This window comes from Lissotriton helveticus, chromosome 8, assembly GCF_964261635.1.
Source record: "Lissotriton helveticus chromosome 8, aLisHel1.1, whole genome shotgun sequence".
NCBI lineage: Eukaryota > Metazoa > Chordata > Amphibia > Caudata > Salamandridae > Lissotriton > Lissotriton helveticus.
Window position 1 is genome coordinate 232,835,799 of NC_136069.1, and position 22,687 is coordinate 232,858,485.

Below are 22,687 nucleotides of genomic sequence, written 5' to 3' on the forward strand. Positions count from 1 at the left end.
TGCCTACTAATCACCGCAAAACCTTGGTACAAGCAATGGTGATTAGTCGCTTAGACTATGCCCTGCTAGCTGAAGTGGGTGAGACCCTGCTAAATAAATTGCAGGTGATCCAGAATACAGCGGCCAGAATGAATTTAAACCAGCCAGCTGGCTCCCCCTCTGAACCCTTACTAAGAGCACTGCATTGGCTGCCAGTAAGGAAGAGATCCTTTTTTAAAATCTGCTGCCTTACTTTTAATGCTCTAAATGGTAGAGGCCCTTAGTATCTACGAAAGAAACTGGTAAATCATGTACCAGGCAGAAATCTGAGATCTGGTACATTAGGACTTCTACAGATCCCTCATATACGCTTGAGCCGCACAGGGGGTAAAGCCTTTTCGTATCTTGCTCCAAGTTACTGGAATAGACTGCCCAAGGCCTTGCGGGAAACTCCAATTTACAGCACCTTCAGAAAACTACTAAAAGTCTTCTTGTTTTAAAATCGCTGCTGACCTCACTTTCTGCTATTAGGTTCTTTCTAGGCAGCGCAGAGATGCCCCAGGGTGAGTCGTGCGCTATAAAAGAACATATAACATAACATAACATTTGATAGGGTCGGAATAGGACGGAGAGGAGTTGGTGATTGTTGTTAAATGTGTAAGCTGGTATTGTGCACAAACTCAAAGCGCACTGCAGCTTAGGCACTATAATTTCCCACCCGTTCCAGCCCATGAGTAGATTTGAACGCAAGAAAAAAATTCCTCCACATGAATCCTTTTAATCAGTGCAAAACCAACTTTTGCACGTATAATCCAAGTTTGCTCATAAACAGATTTGAGATTTAGACCATAATATTTTGACTCTGCCACAATCTGGCAAAGTTCATCAAGCTATAAAAGGAAAATCGGTCAGTAATCTAGCACTTAGCACATGCTCATTATTATGGCAAACAAGGGAACTGAGGCACAGTGAGTTGATGTGATTTGATCAAAATTGTGCTCAGATGCTCAAGTGGAGAAGGTAAAACTCTGAATGGTCTCATTGATCCTCATTTGACAATTTAGGCATTGGACCACAAATATAATCTGGGTTTATTTATAGTAACATTTTGGGTAATCAAATACCATAATGTATTACTTCACTGCATTGCATCAAGCAGTACACGTGGATTTTGTATGCAGGGAAAGCAGATTTCTGAAGCATTATGTCCCTTGGACAAGCAGATACTTCATTAATTCAACATCCCTGGGCTCCAAGTTATGGGACACCCTTCCAGGTGTGCAGCCAGCATTAGCCATCATTAGTGCAGCCAGCCCAATTGTGTTGGTAACAAGAGGTCTCACTGCCCACTGCACCCCAATTTTCACTGTTTTAACCCCTTCGACGCTGATGACGAGCTGGGCTCGTCATGGCGTAGCCTCCTCGCACGCTCATGACGAGCCCAGCTCGTCACGTAACATGCGATTTTAAAAAATCTCAGCGTACGAGCGGAATTCCGCCCGCACGCATGCGGTTAACTACCTACTAGGAGGATAGAGGGACACTTGCTAACTGCTACCTTTCATATCAACTACATCTGAAAACAAATGTCTTCGATTCAGTCTACTGTTTCGTGCTTTACTGTGCTCGATTTGAAATGCCAAGTTATTTGTGCCCAATTAAATGAAGTTTAAATGCATAGTTAAAACAGCCAAGGGTTCTGTAATTCTTAAAGTACACAAATCTTGTATTGTCGGGGGGGCGTGGCTAGCAGCCGATCATGGCGGCAGCATAGCTGTGAGGCTCCGAGGGTGAGGCGACTGCCCCACTAATATCCGTACAGTATCCTGATCTTTTAAAGCCTCAGAAGGGAGTAACCCGGGTCCAGGACCGAGCGGAGTCCCACCGGCGAAATTCTGAATAAAATCGCATACCGGGACACGACGAAAAGAGCTCCGCTTGAAGTGGGCCTGAACACGAGTGACGCACCGAGCCCCAGTAACTCCTGAGTCCGGGCGGAAGTGCAGGAGACACGACAGAGAGACGCCGGAAGTCCGCGCTGGCGGAGGACTCACAGGGCACTTAGGCGGGGGCGCCGACCGGAATCCCCCCTTGTCCCCCCCCCGACTGCCTTATACTGCCTGCTGATATCAGCGCGGGCAGCAACGGAGGGAGAACGGCAGCTAAGCGCCCGACACAACACCGAACGGGACACTCGGGCACGCGCAATCTGGCGCACATCACAGCAACAGCGGGAATAGTGCTCAGCTGAACGCCCGACCAGGTGAGGGGGACTGGTAATAACGGCGGTCTGGATATCACACGCTGTTGCCCCTGGCGCAGGAGGAAAGGGAACAAGTAGGCTCCGTTGAAAGTGGCCCCTCCTCTGCACATACTAGTCTGGGGCTGGTGACGGAGAACACCGCGGGTCTGTGGAAATACCCCTAGGTCGATTCAACAGGCCTGCCCTGGTATTGCTACTGGCTCGTGACCGGTTGATGCTCATACGCAGGAAGACGCTGGGACTGTGGTGGCATGAGGCAAGGGCCACACACTTAAGGCGAACAGACTCGGCAGGGTGCACTGTAGTGCTGTCCTGGGGTTGGAATAATTTAGAGGTGAGGGGACCCAGCGAGCTGTGTGCGACACCGGCAGCGTTTTGAGGGGAGGAGGCCTTGGGCACCCCTTGTGAGGAGGGAGCTGCAGACATAGCCCACGGTACAAGGTTGGGCAAGACCTGCGACACCGGCCGACGCCAGGGCCACTCCACATTAACAGAGGCCCGGATCTCTGAACGCCTGGGAAGCCAGGGGACATCGGGGCTGTGGAACGACCCTGGGTCCGGCCTGAGAGAGGCGTTCCAGGAGACAAAACAGTGGGACAACGATCTCCGGGCACCACCAGAAGGCACCATGGCAGGCAGAGGCCCGAAAAATACCCCTTCGCAATCAGGATTGGAAAAATTTGCCTACAACAAGCACTCCCCCTCTCAGACAGAACCCCGTACGTCCACGGAGAAGACAACGGAGAGTGAAGGGCCCAGGAAAGCAACGCTTGAAGACGTCATGAGAGCACTGGCTCAGGTTCAGGCGACGGTGGGGACCACGGCCACGGAGGTCACCCTGCTACGTGCTGACTTCCACAAAATGGGTGAGAGAGTGAAGCAGGTCGAGGTGGTCTCAAAACCCTTAGTGGCGGACGTATCGGAACTGCAAACAGCAATGGAACGTGTTGAGGCCGAGAATAAGGAGCTAAGGGGCAAGCTGGACGTTCAGGAGGGGCGCTCGAGAAGGAACAACGTCAGAATTATTGGGGTTCCGGAATCGTAAGGCACCCGCGCCATGGACCTTTATGTGGAAGACCTAATAAAGTCACAACTCAAACCAAAGGGACTCTCGCAATTCTTCTCCGTGGAACGAGCACATAGAATTCCCAGGGGAAAGCCCAAACCTGGGGCCCCTCCGAGGCCAATACTGGCGAGGCTCTTTAATTTCCGCGAACAGGACGCCATCCTGCAGGCAGCAAGGGTGGCTGCGCCGATACAGATTCAAAATTCCACACTTGCCTTCTTCCCGGATTACACAGCAGAGGTCTCACGTCGGAGGAGGACTTTCTTTGAAGTCAAGAAGGAGCTGAGAGCAAAAGAACTGTCGTATTCTATGCTGTTTCTGGGGAGACTGAGAGTAGTGGCAGACAGTAAGGTCTGTTTTTTTGACACGCCGGACGCGGCCAGTGACTGGCTGGAGGGATGGAGACAGGTGGGGCTGCCCCGCCGCTCCAACAGGAATACCCAGAGCCATCGAGGAGACAGCCGAGCGGGGTCGCAAACATCTGGCAGAGGCGGCGCGGCACAGTCACCTACACAGACACACTCTGAAGCAGTGGACGGTGTGGAATCGTGAGTTCCCGGCAAACCACAGGATGATACCTCAAAACGATTTAAAAGGTGGGACCGAGCTTGAACACTGACACAGGAGATGCCGAAGAGGGCAGGGGAGCCGCCTGCTCCGGGGGACACTTCACCCCAGCAAGCAAGTACACTGTTCATGGGATGGTTGAAGCACTCTGCTAAGTTGGGGGGGCGGGCAGTTCCGGGTCCGTTGAGCAGAGAGGCAGGGAGGGGGGTGGCATGGGGGGTTGTTGTTGTTTTGTTGTTATGCAGGCATTGTTGATTAGCGCTAGACACAAAGTTGGGCACACACTCAAGGCGAGGTCTTGGGACGGACGATACACTCAGATGCTGGGACACATGGGCATTTAGAGGGTTCTGATGGCGAGGGTGATAGGCTCCCAATCCAACCCACCTGAAAGGGAGGTACCGAGGTCAACAGTTGCCCCCCTTCACATTATGACCTGGAATGTAGGGGGACTGGGCGACAAAATCAAGAGAAGTTTAGTTCTACATGCAGTGAAGCGACAGGGACCCGCCATAGTACTCCTGCAGGAAACACACCTCACTGGGGGGACTTCCAAAGCGCTAGACAAGAGGGGCTACACAATGGCGGTGCACTCTGACTTCACCTCAGGCTCCAGGGGGACAGGAATCCTAGTAAAGAAATCGTTCCCTTTCATCATACTGAGCACAAAAACCGACGAACAGGGCTGTTTTGCAGCGATCCAGGGGCAATGGGAGGGGAAGCTCATGAACGTTGTCTCAGTATATGTCCCATCGGCACTTCATTCCGTCACACTGCCGGCACTGGGTGCCTTTCTCCTGTCACTACCAGAGGGGGATACACTTATAGGAGGGGACTTTAATGCCACAGCGGATGCCGTGATGGATAGATTCCCGGTCATGGCTCGGGCCCCTGGGCCTTCTCGATTTCACAGCTTCCTGGCAGCCATGGGTTTAGTAGATGTCAGGAGACACATGCATCCGAACACCAAACAATACACCTATCACTCTACAGTACACAATAGTTTGTCACGGATAGATCACTTTCTGGCGTTAGGAAATGGTTTGCAACAAGTAGATAAGATCGTCATCCTACCTAGGGGGATATCAGATCATTCTCCAGTCGTTTTGACTCTCTCCACTCAGGAGATATCACGTAAAAGGATCTACCCTATACACGCATCATACCTCAAGGTCCCAAAGATTTGTAAGATGCTTAAGAACGCCACTACACACTACTTTGAAGAAAATACGAATTCAGTACAGTCCCCCGCTATTTTGTGGGAGGCGTATAAGACGGTCCTGAGAGGCCAGGCGATAACGTCAATCGCGGGACATAAGCGCCAGCGTCAACTAGAACTGTCACAGCTAGAGTTAGCAGTGCACGACGCGAATGAGGCACATATGGCAGACCCGACACCAAAAACATCGCACACGGTACTCCTGCGTCAGCAGCAGTATAAAGCTCACTTACAACACCTGACGACTGAACAGATCACTGCGACCGCGCATCGTGTGTATGATGTTGGGGATAAGGCAGGGAAAATGCTGGCCTGGCTGGATAAAAGAGGGGGAAGCACGCACGGGATACAAGAATTATACGACTCGGAGGGAGTGGCGCAGACGCGTCCCGAGGAGATAGTGCGGACCCTTGCAGAGCATTTCGCAGATGTATACACTCCGGACGTAGAGGTGTCAGCAGATATGGCACGAACCTCACTTAGCCGCATAGTTACACAAACACTTACGCCGGAGGCAGTTACGGAGCTGGAGGCTGACATTACGGCTGAGGAAATCAGACATGCCATACATGCACTAAAAGCTGGGAAGGCACCGGGACCTAACGGTATCCCGATAGAATGGTATCAAACCATGTCTGAACAGCTCTGTGGACCCTTACTGGATATGTATACCGAGTTTGTCTATGGCTGAACTTCCGCTGGATCAGCGGACTGCAACGATAGTGGCCATCCCTAAACCCGGTAAACCTCCTACGGAGTGCACGTCGTATCGCCCCATCTCCTTTCTTAATGCGGAAACTAACATTGTGGCAAAACTCTTGGCCGCCAGGCTGCTCCCTCACCTCCCACGGCTGATTCACCCTGACCAATCGGGCTTCATGCCCCACAGGAACACAGCCCTTAATCTGAGGAGAGTACATGGGGTTCTGGCCAGGGCCACACCACTCTCTGCTCCAGCGGTCATATTGGCACTTGACGCGAAAATGGCTTTTGATTTGGTGGAATGGCAGTACCTCTTCGGGGTGCTGTCACATATGGGGCTTGGTCCCAAATGCATAGCATGGGTGAGGTTGCTTTATACCAACCCCGTAGCACAGGTCGTGGTGAACGGACATCTTTCCCCGGTATTTCCCCTTGCGCGAGGCAGGGATGCCCCTTGTCTTCGCTACTATTTGCGTTAGCATTGGAACCGCTGGCGACGCTAATTCGCTCCACTCCACTGCTGAAAGGAATCTCTTGAGCGGAAGGGTGGGAGGACCGCCTCTCGCTCTATGCTGATGACATGCTCTTATACCTCACAGACCCGGAGCGTAGTATACCGGAACTTCTGACCCTGTGTGACGAACATGGGAAGGACTCGGGGTACACGATAAACTGGGCAAAGTCCGAACTCCATTTGTTGCGGGGCCCACCGCCTGTTCTGGCTACAGATTGCCCCCTGCGCTTCGCAGGGTCTTCCTTCAAATATTTAGGCATACATGTCACAGGAGACCCGCTGGAATTCTTTGATAAAAACCTGAAGTTACCGTTAGATCGGCTGAAGCAAGATGTTAAGTTTTGGGCGACCTTACCTCTGACGCTGCTGGGCAGGGCGGCACTCTACAAAATGATGTCATTGCCGAGCTTTCTCTACGTTCTAGACAACACACCCTTTCCGGTCCCACCCAGATATTTTGGGCAGGTAGCAGCACTGGTATCCAATTTGCTCTGGAGTAACCGCCCAGCACGCATTGCGCAGGCTAAAATGAACAGAAGTTGGTACGAAGGGGGAATCGCGCTGCCGAACCTCCAACTGTACTACTGGGCGGTTCAAATAAGACCCATTAATCAGTGGCTACACGCTCCACAGGATGACCCAGCATATAGGGCAGACAGGGCGCAGCTGGGCATAAACAGCATGTTAGCTCCCCTATACAACAAGAGTCTAGTGAGCAAGTTGGTGGGGCCGACAAGGCTCACGGCTGCTCTGTGGCATACAGCACAGACTAAACTTGGATGGAACGGACGTATCACTAAACTCACCCCGCTGTGGGACACAAAAGCATTGGGGAGCCTACGGGATTCACACAGTGGGACAACATTGGGATACATGTGGGACAAGGACACAGTGATACCCTTTACTCAGCTGCGACAGCAATATGAGCTAGGGGAAACAGAATTGTATAGATACGTACAGATCCGACATGCCCTACTAGCAGTCGTAGCACCTGATTCAGTGATCCCGGAGGCATGTCCCCTTGAAGACCGCCTCCTAACGGATTACATGCAACAAAAGGCCACCTCTCTCACTTACCGTAAGTTGCTTAATAATCTATCGGACCCTGCATTGAAACTGAGGGAGAAATGGATAGCAGAGGTTGGGGACATAGATGAAACCGAGTGGAATGAGACGCTGGCTTCCCCGAGGGAGGTGGGCATATCAGCCAGGTTCCGCTTAGTGCAGCTTAAGATCCTACATAGGGTGTACTACACAAGGACGACCCTACACAAGATAAAATGGGCGCACCATCCTTATTGTCTAAGAGGTTGTGGGGAGGAAGGTATCTTTATGCATACCATTTGGGATTGTCCTCGACTAATGGAATATTGGAGACAAATAATGCGCACCATTTCACAGACATTAGGGTTGTCCATTGTCCCTGAGCCACGCAAATGCCTGCTGAATGTGTGGGGGCCGAATTATCTCACTAGGCATGGCCAGATATGGTCCACGATAGGAATGCTCATAGCGAAACGTGACATAGCACAGAAATGGGGTGCGGCAGAGGCCCCCACACTGACACAATGGTGCTCAAATATGGATAGGGCGATGATTGCGAAGAGGGCGGTATATACAGCAAGGGCATGCCCACGCAAATGGAACAAAATATGGACCCATTGGAATGTATTTCGGGGGGAGATTTGCGAACCGATGCAAGAAGACGAGCCATTAACTTCAGATGAGGAGGGGGAGTGAGACGTGAGTGGGTGGAGCGGGCGGACACGGTGATCCTGACCTACAACTTAGACGTACAACACGATGGGGCGGGAGGGGGGGGTCGTTGGGCCTAATCCACCGTGGCAGGCGAGCGGCATGGCCCCATGTGAGAGTGTTCTGAGCCATTCAACTGTTGTGTGAAACCCTTGATTACCCTGAGATATTAAATTCACACGAAGAATAGATGGGTGAAGTGCCGGAGCTGATGTGTCTGCCTTTTGCTACATACTGTGCTGATGTGTTCAATTAGTTAGGTTGTTTCTCAAAACAAGAAAATGGTCCGTTGAAAATGCACGAAAACGATATTGTTGCTGCCGGCCCTAAAGGTTGTAGGCTGTATGCTGTGTATGTTCAGAATTGTACAATAAAGGTCTTGTATTGTCTCTCCAATGTGTAAATTCGAGCTCAGTAGTGCTCAAGATTCTTAAACTATTCATTGGAACTGAACTGCTGTTCCTTCCAATATGGAGATCCTTTGAATGCTGAAAGATTAAACTTCTACTTTCTGTGCCATATGCTTATCTCTAGAAAATGTAAACATTACTTTCTTAGACTACATGATCTTCTTTCTCTTGTTTATTGTAGCATTGTATACATTTCAGCTAGACCAGTTTGACGGAATCCCTTCCTCATTATGGACTGCAAGGATTTTCGATATGTATTTATTGGCAGGCTGGAAGGGACAGAAAAGGAAGATCGTCATAGCAGACTCACACTTAACCATGTTTGACACACAGGCCCAAACGCACATTATAAGTGAATATATTCCATTCAAAATATACAATAAAAGCTGTGAATTCAGAAACTGAGTTACAAGACATTTACCTACCCATGTCTTTAACGGATTCTCCCGGTAATAAAGTTAATTCATCCATTTCACCAGAAGTATTACTCTTGCATAGAATCTACGAAAAGATACATAGGTAAGTTATATTTTACCATACAATCTTAAAAAAATCTCTTTGCAAAAACTTGAGATGTATGCATGTTTCAATGATTGCATGAATCAAATGAGATTATGAATTCTTCATGTTGCTATGCAGAAAGAGTTGTGGACTGGACAGAGTATTTATCTAGCAAGATTGCAATGTGTCTCTTTACTCAGTCTGTTAAGGGGCCACTTAGACATATACATGCAGTATGAAGAGGAATTCCTCCCTTTGCGTCATAGGTATCATTTTAACTTCATCGCTGCGGCGCGAATTCCGCCGCAGTGCTGAGATTCCAATCGCTGGCATGGTTATGACGGCTCCCGGCCGTCATCAGCACACGCCCACCGTGACTCATGACGGCCGGGAGCCGTCATGAGCATGGAAGAGGTTAATGACATGAACTCAATCCCCGTCTGACCCAGACCAGCTCTGAGAGGTCAATTTCTAACTGGTCAATACAAACGGAAATAGAAAGTTCTAGTATCATTTGCTATCCTCTAGTTCATCACAAGGGGAAGGTGGCACACATCCCTATTCCCACAGTATGGACCGCAGTTGGCTCAACTTCTGTGGGAAAAAGGACATGCGTCGGATTACTTTAGGGTGGATGTTAGTGTGATGTGTGTCTTGTACGAGGTTTAATGTGCCCTAGTGCTTCCTTCAGAATTTACAAATTCCAAGAGTGTCTCTCTTCATATAAGCACCTCACTGAGTGCCAAAATTCCCAAATGGGTGTAGGTAGGCCCTCTCATTACTTGAAAGTTTTGGGTTCCCTGTCAAAGAGATTAATCCCAGTCAGGTCCATCAGAATCCCCTGAATCTCCAACAAATGAGCACACATGCAGATCAGCCATCACACAAGAGGTACAAATGTGTTGTCATTGGGTACTTCTGAACCGAGAAACCTAAACCTAACCTACTGGGCCTCCCTTAGCTCCAGACACCATTCATCCCTCAGTGAATGCTTTAGCACACATCTCCCTGCAGTGTAGGAAATTATGAGCCAATGCAATCCACCTTCAGATCTAACTAACTAAGGCACCACTCTTGACCTGCCACAACTCCATATCTGGAACCTTCTAGGGGTTATAATATTTAGGTGTGAATGCAGGGCACAGCCCAATTACCTGACCCATGCAAACATTTGGTAGCTCCACATGGTGACTCTCAAACACTAGCCCATTTACTGTTCTCTCCTGACATTAGGACCTCTGAGCCGCCACACAGATCGCAACTTCTCCAATCTATAGTAGCAATGGGGGACCAGGAGCCAACAAGGCATCCTCATTCAATGATCCCGGATGTACCTCCTGAACACTTGTCCAAATCCCTATCCACAGGTGCCGTGGCATATTGGAGGGGTCCTATCTCAGGCAGGATGAACATCTATGAGGATGTAGGAAAAAACTAAGGCCTCTCGAAGGGTGGGCCATAACTTACTGGGTCAGAGTTTCTGTTCTTGAGTTTCAAGTCCTACGGTTTAGATTGGCCTCATAAACATTGACGGTACGATTTTTTCATTTGATGGGATACTCCCTACACAATAAAATAATCAACTATTTGTTTTGCTGTCAGCACTGAATGCTAGGTCCAAGAAAAATGTTTTTGAAGCCGAATCGTTAGTATAAGTTGATGGGGAAATACTGGCACCCTCCCAGGAGCAAATGAATGAAACTCACCAGGCATAGCAGGTTTGCTCAGAAACAGAGTGAAATGTATTTATAAATGTATTTATTGGTACCAAAAGCATGCATCGTTGCTAATTAGCAAGGAAGAAGCCAGATCTGCCATCTATGGGGCTCTCAGACCACTTCTTCCCAGAGTGACAAGTTTCTAAGTGTTATATACAGTATGAAATGCCATATCAGCGGAACTAGAATAAGGCACCAAGCCAAATATGGCTAGCATGGATGTGCAATGTCTGCACCGTGCAAATTATATGCAGCCATGTATGGGCAGACCAGAAAGGCTGGCTCAGCACTGTGTAAGCAACTTGCACAACCAGATTAAGAAATAGCATGTAGTCAGGACAAGCAAAGTGACCTCTAAGGGGGTGCATAATAGCTTGTTGAAGCTTGTCCAGTCAAGGTCAGATAGGAAGCCCTTTTGAGCTCCAGGCCTCATATTAATGTGATCTATCTAAGCATGATATCTTTTGAAGTGCATACACATGAATTTGTATGGCTATTCATATATATTTTACAACATAAGCCAGATCAAATTTATTGCGGGTGAATTAGACCAACACAATTATATAAAAAATAAAACACATTTACAATATTAAAAAAAGGTCACATTTCAGTTCATTTACCTCAAGTTGTTTCCAAAGTACCCAAAAGATTGCTTGGAAGAACTGAAGCAAATATGAGGAATTTTTTTCATTAGAAATTTGAAATTCCACTGTTTCAGATTGATGATCACCAACATACAAGGTCCCCACCCCTTGTCAGCCAGCTTATCTTGCAGACAAACTGAAAAGACAAGTTAAGACTCCGATTGAGAGGAGGAGCTTCGCGCGCAACCGAGTTGGTCGCGTGAGCACAGGGCTCCCGGACCTTCGCCACCTCCGGCATTTATCCTGACTATAATCCTGGTTATGACTACGGATCATCGAAGATGAAACCCAACTGATATGATAGTTGCTTTCAAAATTTGATTTGGTCCGAGAAAACCGATTTTATGATGATTTGAACGTTCCTGGCCTGCTCCACGGATCTACCCCGGGCTCGAGTTGGTGAACTGCCTGGATGGTAATTGAACAACAGCGGCTTCCCTGATCCTACTTTCGACCCTGGACTTGGCTTTCGGTTTCGCTTTTGCCCCGGACCCTTTTACGCAGCGGATTTGGCCCCGACGCCCATGGACTGCTTCACTTCGCGGTCCCACTTCAGGGCCGGGACTGTATATCACCGCTCGGTGTGTGACGTGGAACACGCTGTACTTTGGTTGAGCACCTGTGGGTGATCACGACGTAGCCATTTTCACCAGATCTCGGGGTCCCCTCGGGGGCGCAGCTTTCAAAATGGCCGGCAAGCCTGTAGTTGAAAAGCGGAAGACCAAGACTGTTCACCGTGGGGGCTCCATACAATCTAATGTCATGGACCGATACACTCATCCTAAAGGATCCCCCGGTGGAACGGGCAAGCCCCTGGCGGACAAGGGAGATGACCCTACGGCGGACGACGACCCGTCTCTGCACGATATTATGGGAGCCATTGCGAGTATGCAGGCCTCACTCGATGCGCAGTATGAAACCCTGACGCACAAACTGGATACAGTGGCGATCGATGTCACCTTGATCAGGGCGGATTTGGCTAAAACGAACGAGAAAGTTAAATCCCTGGACTTGAAGACCTCCAGCCTCACGACGGACGTCTCCGATCTACAAACGGAGGTCCGTGATCTACGGACCTCTAATGACTCCTTCTCCCGTCGTTTGGAAGACTTTGAAAGTCGTTCTAGGCGGAACAACGTCCGTATTGTGGGTGTCCCTGAGAATTCAGACAACTTAAATGTCGACCTCATCGTGGAGGACCTCATCGTCAATCATCTTGCACCCAAAGGCCTGAGTAAATTCTTTGCTGTGGAGCGTGCGCACAGAGTGCCAGGTGGTAAACCCAAGTTGGGTGCTACCCCGCGGCCCATAATAACTCACGATAACTTGGTGAGTTACACCGCTGTTGGGCGGGTCCGCTTCCCGGCGTCTCTCCCTGCAGCTGCGCCATCCTGGGGGTAGGCGGTGCCGCTTTCCGGCGCATTTTTGCAGCCCACTCGCTCTAGCCGTCACAAGGACGCTAGGCGGGCATAAAAAGAGAGTCATGTTGACGCGCAGCGGTTACGCGCTACGGGGACGCCGGACTGACGCCGGAGTTATGCCAGAGTTCAGCCCGTCTGCGCCCGTCCGCGCTGAGGACGCGCTGCAGGACGGGCTGGACCCTGGGACTCCTGTCGGCCCGGTACCGTTACCTCGGGAAAATCTATTGCGTGATCTACTGCGTTACAGACCCTCTGTGCTTCCCTGCCACCATCGGCTGCGCCCTGAGATTCTTCGTCAGACTTGGGTATGTTCCTCATGTAAATCCTGTTGTAATACTACTTCACGGGTGGCTACTAATCTTCTTCCTCCTTCCCATGATGGAGGCAGACCCTCTCAACTTAGGCAGGGCTTCCTGATTAATGCACGTTCCCTCATCAAACAAAATATTGAGTTCCATGATTTTGTTAGCGACAGGCAACCGGATTGGGTTTTTGTAACCGAGACATGGGCCTCTGACTCTTCGGGCCATGATCTTCTTCTGGCTATACCGGAAGGATATTCTCTTCATAGGTTAGATAGAGTGCGACGTAGGGGGGGGGGGGCTAGCAGTCCTTTATAAAACCACCCTCTCTTGCACTATCAAACCTCTGTCAATTCCCTCGGATCCCTTTGAGGCTATATACTTTTGCATTATATGTGCTTCTTCGATCTTTTACCGGAATTTTGGTATATAGACCCCCGGGACCCAGGGCTAATTTCTGCCCTGAACTATTCAGAATTATGGAACCCTATCTTGGGAGATCTTCCTTTACAGTCCTTGGTGATATGAACTTCCACTTAGATGATCGGTTATCCTTGGAGACATGCTCTTTGGTTAATGTGAAGTAGTGTGGCTCACTGGTTAGAGGCGGCAGACCCGAGAGCAGAGGACGGCCCGGGACCAGGGTTCGATTCCCGGCGCGGCAGGTTTCTGGACCAGGGTCAGCGGACTCGATAATTCTCTCGCCTCGGTGCACACTCTGATCAGCGATCACACTCGGCAACTCTGGGCATTAGCTTGCCTCATCTTCACTAACGGCCCCACCAGACCGCCGGGGATGCCTGGTCTCACCCTGGAGATACCCATTAAGGGACCATCTCTCAGGGAAGCCAGGAAGGGTTTCGCAGCGGTCGAAGCGCCTTGGGACCCTACGGGTAAGTAGTGCGCTATATAAATGCCTATACATACATACATACAATGCCCTGGACGCAGGTGAGCTGGTCCAAAGGGTGTCCTTCCCGACGCACAAGGCGGGTCACACCCTTGACGGTGTGTTCTCTAATGACTCCAGGCTAACGGTCGGCATTCCTTTGCCGATAGTCTGGTCTGATCATCTGGCAGTACCACTATATCTGAATATGCCCAATATGGAAGGTAACTTGGTTATCACTAAGAAATGCCTTAAAAGAAATTTTGGAAACATTACGAATGAGGGACTTGTACCTTTTGTCCCGACTGTAAATAGGACATCCCTGATGAAAGTAGATGATGCAGCTCAAGAGCTGGCTGACTCTCTCTCCACAGCGGTGGATGAGCTAGCCCCTGCCTCTCTCAAGTATGTTGCGCGACAAAAACCCACTGCCCCCTGGTTTACGGAAACTCTGAGGCTACTCAGACAGAAATGTAGAAGGAAGGAAAGGTGTTGGCGTAAATCCTGGGATCCAACTGACCGGGAAGTATACAGGCGCCTGATACGAGAGTACAAAAGTAGAGTCATCAAGGAGAAACAGGATTATTTTACCAACTTAATTCGTTCTCCCACTTCTTCTAAAGAGCTATTTAAGATCGTGAGCTCTCTCTGCTCTCTTCAGGCCCCTGACCCCGTGGTAGTCACACAGGAGCTTTGCAACAACATCTCGGACTTCTTTTTAAAAAAAATAGATGATATCTATTTGGCACTGCAAACTCAGAGGAGTGTCCTGAGTGAAGAGGACACCGCTCGAGTTAGACATCTTGAAGCTGCGGTCGATAACCCTTCCCAGGTGTTTAACCACTTCCCGGAGCTCTCTCTGGAGGGGTTGAACTGCCTGCTGGATGGAATTAAATCTGCCTCTCCCTTAGATCCGGTCCCTCTGAAAGTGCTTAAGGCCTGCAGGGATACTATTCTTCCTCCCATGTTGAAAATCATGAATAATGCGATGGAACATGGCATTTTCCCCGCAGCTTGGAAGAAAGCCATAGTAAAACCCCTGCTCAAGAAACCTACCCTGGACCCAGGAGTGTTACAGAATTTTAGACCCATATCTCTTCTGCCGGCTCCTGCTAAGATGCTTGAAGCCCACCTAAATCGACATCTCTCTCGCTTTTTGGATGGCTCGGGATTCTTGGATGGGTCTCAGCATGGTTTTAGAAAGCTGCATAGCACTGAGTCTGCCCTGACTATGGTTACGGACAACATACGTAGGAAAGTAGACTTGGGCCATACCACCGTGCTAGTATTGTTAGATCTAACAGCAGCTTTCGATACCCTGTCTCCCATTATATTAACATCTAGGTTAAGGGAGGCAGGAGTAACAGGACCTGCCCTTAGTATCCTGAGCTCCTTCTTACTGCAAAGAGAGCAGCGTGTGATGCTGGGTGATCTCCTCTCCCCTGCTAAGCTCTTGCAATGAATGTGGGGTGCCACAGGGGTCGGCACTGAGTCCGACCCTGTTTAATATCTACGTGGCCCCCCTTGCTAGACTTGTAAGATCTCAGGGGATGGAGGTAGTATCGTACGCTGATGACACGCAGATCATGGTCTCCCTGACCCACTCTGTGACTGTCACCGCTTCTAACTTTAGGTCCTGTATGCAACTTGTTGCAGAGTGGATGATTCTCAACTCCCTAAAGTTGAACGGTGACAAAACAGAGGTCCTGGTCTTTGGTAAAGACCAGGACATATGGTCTGGTGCCTGGTGGCCTCCATCTTTAGGCAATTGCCCTACTCCCACTCAATCGGCGAGGAACCTTGGGGTCATCTTTGATACTCGGCTTTCTATGGAAGCCCAGGTCAACAAAACTGTGGCCACCTGTTGGGGTGTTATTAGGACTCTGAAGAGGATCCTTCACTATCTCCCCCTACAGGCACGTAAGCAGGTTGTGGTTGCCCTTGTTGGCTCAAGGCTTGACTACTGTAACTCCCTCTATGCCGGAGCTAACAAGGGCCTCCTACAGCGCCTACAGGTCGTACAGAATGCGGCGGCACGGTTTGTTTTGGCCTTGCCCTGGATGTCGTCTGTGACCATGGCAAGGAAGAGTCTTCATTGGCTCCCTATCACCTCGAGAGTATCCTTTAAACTTCTGTGCCTTACATATCGTGCTCTCATGGCTGGTCCTACTGATGCTCTGGGATCTCGGCTCACTCGATATGTTCCGAGTAGGTGCCTACGCTCTTCTGAGCTTAATCACCTGGTAGTTCCTCGTTCTATGAGGGTTAGATGGGGGAGCAAGGCCTTTTCCATCTTGGCACCCCAAGTATGGAACTCACTTCCCTTTGAGATTAAGTCACAACCCTCATTGGATCTCTTTAGGAAGGTTCTAAAAACTTGGTTTTTTGTTGATGCATATCAGTAAGCTCTTTACATCCGTCGACTCAGCTAGATTATTGGTAGGCGCCTTGACGCCCATGGGGCTAAGTTGCGCATGTGTAAATCCCACTTCATTCATTCATTCATAATCGCCAGGATATTTCATTTCCGTGATCGGGATGCTATCCTGCAGGCATCGCGTTTGGGTGGCCCCACGAACTTTGAGAATACGACGGTGAGTTTCTATCCTGACTTCACCCAGTTGGTGCAGAAGCAAAGAATGGGGTTTCAGGGAGTGAAGAGACGATTGAGGGACAGGGACATGAAATACGCAATGCTATTTCCAGCCCGGCTACGTGTGGAGTATGGAGATCGTACGTTCTTCTTCGATCGCCCTGAGGCCGCAAGTGACTGGCTCGACACTCTGCCCAGGCAGCGGGAACCCCCTGAACAATGTGGTGGAGCTGAGGGTGGACTGATCGACCAGGAATAGTACTGTGACTGTGGTTCGCTGAATTGCATATAGATCTCTCGGCATTGTTTGCAGATCTTTTAATTTGCTTTAATTAAGGTGGTCCTCCAGGGGGGGCGGGGGGAGTGAGTCTCTTCCTCCTCTGGGGTTTCTTTCCGTAGATTAGTTATTTGCTAGGGCGACAGGCACACTGCAAGTTGGGGGGGGCCTTTTAGTCTAACGCAGGGGTGCAGGGAGGGGGGTCTTGTTTCAGGGGTTGGTTTGGGGGAGGAGGGGGGGAGTTGTTCTGGTTTGGTTCCCTTCAAGGCACTATATTGATGGACTTTTGGACTTGGCTGTTGCGACTAATGTGGGGTGGATGCTGCAACTACGTTTGGGATGGAGGTTGGGGGCTAAAATTGCTGTGTTGGAATGTTAACGGGCTGGGGGACAGGATAAAACGTGGTGTGGTGTTACAACTCTTGAGACGTCTTTCCCCTGATGTTGTGCTGTTGCAAGAAACACATTTGATGGGCAATACATGCCAGGCTCTGAATCGTAGGGGCTACCGTCTCCTGGCACACTCCGGCTTTACCACTGGCTCTAGGGGGGTGGGTATCTTGGTCAGAGTCTCCCTCCCCCTTGAGATAGATGCTGTCGTCCTTGACGACAGGGGGCGATATGCTGTTATTACTGGACGGTGGGAGGGGAAGGTCGTCACTTTGCTCTCCGTTTATGCCCCGCCTGGCCTTCAGACAACGACCTTTGCTGACCTGGGGAGGGTGATACTGGGGCTCCCGGAAGGCATCCATGTGGTGGGTGGCGATTTTAACTCTGTGGTCTCCGGAAATGTCGATCGCTACCCGCCCAGGGACCTTGGGAGGTCCCAATCCTGGCTGGGTGGCTTCCTTGACACTCTGTGACTAATTGATTGCTGGAGGCTGTTACACCCTGGACAATTACAATACACCTTCCACTCTGGTGCTCACGGTAGTCTTTCGAGGCTTGATTATATCCTGATGCCCGCAACGCAGGCCCCACTTGTTAAGGAGATCAGACATCTGGCTAGGGGTATCTCAGATCACTCCCCCTTCTGGCTTGTAATGGAAACGGGACCGGGAACTGAGGGCCGGGTAGCCCCGATCAACCCTTGGTATCTCCGTGACCCCAAGATCCGTACGGAACTGATCAAATCACTTGACCATTATTTTGTGGAGAATGTGGGGTCTGTGTCATCGTCTGTCTCGCTATGGGAAGCCTATAGGGCGGTCATCCACGACCACGCCTTATCGTTAATTAATAACGCAAAGAATTGTAAGTGCGAGGCAGTGCTCCGACTTGAAACTGAGATATCTGACATAGAAAGAGAGCTGGAATCTGATTTTACCCAGGATAGGTTGCACCTTCTCAGCCTCAAACAAACGGACTATAGAGCGTTGGTCACTGATGCCGCCAAGGTGATGAGTAGAGAGCAGCAGGGCCGTTTGTATGATGTGGGTGATAAGGCCGGAAAGTTGATAGCTTGGTTGGACAAGAAAGAGAGGGCTAGTCGTGTGGTTCCTTTGATTGAGAGGGCGGATGGAGTGAGAGTGACTGACCCGGTTGAGATTGTGGAGTGCTTTTCTGAGTATTTTCAAACCTTATACTCTCTGTGTCGGACAGACCGGAACGGGATTCACATTTGCTTCTGAGAGACATTGCTTTGCCCTGCCTGTCGGATCTGGATAGGGAATTGATGGACGCGACACTCTCTGTCGAGGAGGTCGCGACCGCGATCCGCTCTGTGAGATCGGGAAAGGCTATGGGTCCGAATGGTCTTCCCATCGAACTCTATAAGCTGCGCCCAGACAAAATAGCACCACATCTTCGCTCGATGTTTTTAGAATCGCTAGATCTGGGTACCCTTCCATCCGATCAAAGGCTTGCGTCTATCGTCGTGATTCACAAGGAAGGGAAGCCGCGGGATTGCTGCGCGTCGTACAGGCCCATCTCGCTCTTAAATGCTGAGCCTAAGATCCTCGCAAAAGTACTTGCGAAACGTTTAATCTCTGTTATCTGCGACCTGATCCATCCGGATCAGTCAGGGTTTATTCCGCACCGGAACACGGTGCTGAACCTTCGGCGTCTACATGGCGCCCCGTGCAAGAGCGTCCTCGCTGCGTGAATCGGCCATTTTAGCTTCATTGGACGCCACAATGGTGTTTGATACGCTGGAATGGCCATACCTTTGGGCTGTCCTCGCCAAATTTGGTATCGACCCAGTTTTCATCAGCTGGGTGAAACTACTGTATCAAGACCCTTTGGCACAGGTAGTTGTTAATGGTCGTGTTTCCGGCTCATTTTCTCTCGGAAGGGGTACTCGCCAGGGGTGCCCGTTGTCTCCGCTTCTTTTTGCTCTTGCTTTGGAACCTTTGGCGGCTTGGCTGCGCTGGGAGCCGTCAATGAAGGGTATATGCTGGACCCCCGATTTCGAGGACCGGATATCGCTTTATGCTGACGACATCCTTTTATACCTCACGTCGCCTCGGAAGTCGCTGGTAGTACTATTCGATGTCTTGACTTCCTTCGGTAAAAATTCTGGCCTTGTGATCAATTGGTCCAAGTCCTGCGTCTACGTTCTCTCGGGAGACTCTCCTCTCTTGCCGCGTGGGTGCCCAATACAGGTGGTACACGCAGGTTTCAAATACTTGGGGGTGTTTATCACCTTGGATCCTGTGGTTCGCTATGAACGTAACCTGCTGCCCCCGCTTCAGCGCTTGCGATCCGATGTTGTGGCATGGCGTAAACTTCCGCTGTCCCCGCTTGGACGTGCGGCTCTATTTAAGATGATGTCACTGCCCCGATTTTTGTATGCCCTACAGAATACTTGCGATACCATCCCGGCCAGCTACTTTCGGGAGATTGAAAGCTTGCAGCGACACTTGATATGTGGTGAACGGTCTCGCATAGCGCTTGCCAAGTTGACACTTCCTTGGTACGACGGTGGAATCGCTCTCCCGGATGTCAGGCGCTACTACTGGGCCTCCCAATTGGGGGCGATTAATCACGGCATGTACGGTCCCGCGTCGAACCCCGCGTTCGAAATGGATAGATGGTTGCTGCCTGGTGGTGACTACAACAGGGCGCTTTACACGAAATCCGCAGGGAGGCTGCTCACTGGCCCTACCAAGATAGCGGTGCAAATATGGCATCGTGCGAATGAAGCCATGGGATGGAAGAATAGACTTACACGCGCCACTCCGCTTTATGCTTCTGAGAGGCTGGGCTCCCTATGGAAGACGAAAGGCTTTGATAGATGGGACGTGATTGGTATATGCAGGGTGAATGATGTGTGGACTAAGGGTAGGGTTAAAACCTTCGACGAGTTGAGATTGGAGTATGACCTGAGTGACAGGGAGTTTTTTAGATATGCTCAGATCCGGCACGCGCTGATGGCGGTTTTCCCTCCGGGTACTATTGTTCCGGAGGCGTCGCCGCTTGAGGATCGGGTGCTGGATGGGCACAATCCAGACAGTACGTTGTCGCTTATTTATAAAAAGTTGATAAACGATAGGACCGACCTTCTACAGCGACTCAGGGAAGCTTGGATTGGCGATGGTTTGGAGTTAGATGACGAACACTGGCAGCAGGCCATATCCTCGCCGAAAGAGGTTGCGATTCCGGCCCGCCTTAGGTTTGTGCAGCTTTAGATTCTCCACAGGATCTATGTTACCGGTCCGCGCTTGGTCAGTATGGGTTATGCTTCGGATGGGCTGTGCAGGCGTGGTTGTGGCCTTCCGGGCACCTTTCTTCACATACTCTGGGAGTGCCCGGTGGTTGTTCGCTTCTGGAATCTAGTGCATGCAGTAATGGAAGAGGTCACGGGTGTTGTGTTGTTGCCTGAAGCTAGACGATGCTTGTTGAATGTGTGGGAACCGAATGACTATGATTTGTCACAGACTCAGTGTGTGACCCTTGGCAATATGATCGCTAAGAGGGATATCGCACAGTTGTGGGGCTCCCAGAGGCCACCCACAGTTCTGGCATGGAAGGATAATATGGACTGGTGTATGTTCAGGGAGAAGACGGTGTATGTGGCCCGTGGCAAACCCCGTAAGTGGGGTAAGATTTGGGGTCCATGGAACTCCTACCGGGGAGATATATCCTCCCTCCCCTTGACCCGACATTCCTGCTATCATGTTGCTTTGATTGTCTCTGGACTCGCTGTATCCCTCAATCCTCCCATCCTGCAATGTCAACGATTGTATTATGATTTCATGCTTTCCTCCCCGCAGGACGCTTCGCCATTCGATTGCCTGTACTGCCTTGATTATTTCCTTTTTGTTTATGTTGTTAAAAGTTTCAATAAAAAGAAATACAAAAAAAAGACTCCGATTGAAATGGTATTCTCTTTGTGTGAGGAGGTAGAACATTGTGGTTGCTATCTGATCTTCTAGAAGACCTATGAATTGGGGCCAATAAATCTCTACAGAGTAGTTGCTCTCGTCTGAGTGCAGTGCTACTTCTCTGGGGAGCGGTAAAGCACATAGGGTTCCTGTATGGTGTAGTTAAGCCATTGTACCAATCACACAACCTGGCTGTCGCTAAGTGCTTCAACAGTGACTCAATCCTGTGTCTCAGATGGGTGTGCTCCAATGGCAGTGACCGCAGGAATATGCTGGGTCATGTCCATCAGCTACACCTGTGGCAGGCATGGCCTAACGGCTAGGGCGCTCGACCTCGGACCTGGGGATCTGGGTTCGAGTCTCGGTAACGACGCCAAACATCCTGTGATTCTGGGCAAATCACTTAATCTCCCCGTGCCTAACAAAAATGAATGTGTGTCCTCATGTAACGTAACTGGTGCTATGTAAAGCGCTCTGATACCCGATTCGGTTCGGGTCAACTTCACGCTATATAGAACTCTGAAAAAAATTAAAAAATAGAAAAGGTGTGTGCCGCTGGGAATAGACAATGGAAATCCACTGCGCCTTCTTTATGTCCACCAGCTACACCTACAGCATGCATATACTCAGCATTGAGCACCAGTTGCTCAACAGTGACTTCTGGGGCAGAGTTGGGAACTATTTTAGGTCAGGTGGAAATAGGAGCATTCATGTTTGATAATAAACCATACTGTGATTCGCAATATGTGGGAAGAATGAGCACCTTGCTGGTGCGTATTAATCGTGCTTACTTTATGACAGTATCTTAGCTGACAACAGTTACGATAGAAACATAACAGGAGTATTGCAAATACAAAAAAAATTAAAAATTGACCACATAAAAATAAAAAAGGGACTAATTTTCATCCCCATTACCCCTTAAGCAACAATTACACAGAAATAAATGTACACATCTGCGAAATACTTTAGTCTGAATTTAAAACCAGATACGCAACCCAGGAAACCAATGTGGGCACATCGAAACACGCCTAAGGCTGAAGATGGCTAACCAAAAGCTCCTCTCTGTATATTATACATGTTGTGCGCTCAAATGAGGTCCTGTCTGGCAGCTAAATCCCATGCAGCCACACCTAACCAGCATGCACAAACCTGATGGTCTCAGGGACTGCCCACTTCACTGTGTAGACTAAGATAATTATGTAGGGAGAAGGAAAAATGAACACTCATCGGGTGCAATGGCGGTGGACATTAAAGGGGAGGCGAAAGAGAACACAAAAGGTCTTGCTTTGCCTATGAATGTTAACTAAAGCAAACTTTTATTATTATAATTTACTGCCAGCTGCGTTGCTATACAAGCCACAACCTACAAATTAATTGTGCTCAATTTTACAGTTGTTTGGTTGCATGAATCCACAAGCGTTTACTTTATGCACTCCCAGCCTCAATGTACTAATTATGCCATTCAGTGGCCATTGATTGCACCTCCAAATTTCTAAAACAACAACTTTGTGAGGGAGTAGGCAGATTCACTGTCTAGTTCTG

General features: G+C 49.7%; 1 protein-coding gene across 2 annotated transcripts in view; it reads right to left on the bottom strand.

Annotated features, from left to right (window-relative positions):
* The window catches only part of MTMR2 (myotubularin related protein 2), a 530,987-nt gene that overhangs the window by 312,788 nt on the left and 195,512 nt on the right, over positions 1-22,687 (bottom strand). For both annotated transcript variants that reach the window (XM_078656989.1, XM_078656988.1), the window contains exon 2: positions 8,901-8,976. In XM_078656989.1, coding sequence (XP_078513115.1) covers positions 8,901-8,946 — 46 coding nt within the window. In that variant the 5' untranslated portion in view covers positions 8,947-8,976. The remainder of the gene's footprint in view (positions 1-8,900; positions 8,977-22,687) is intronic.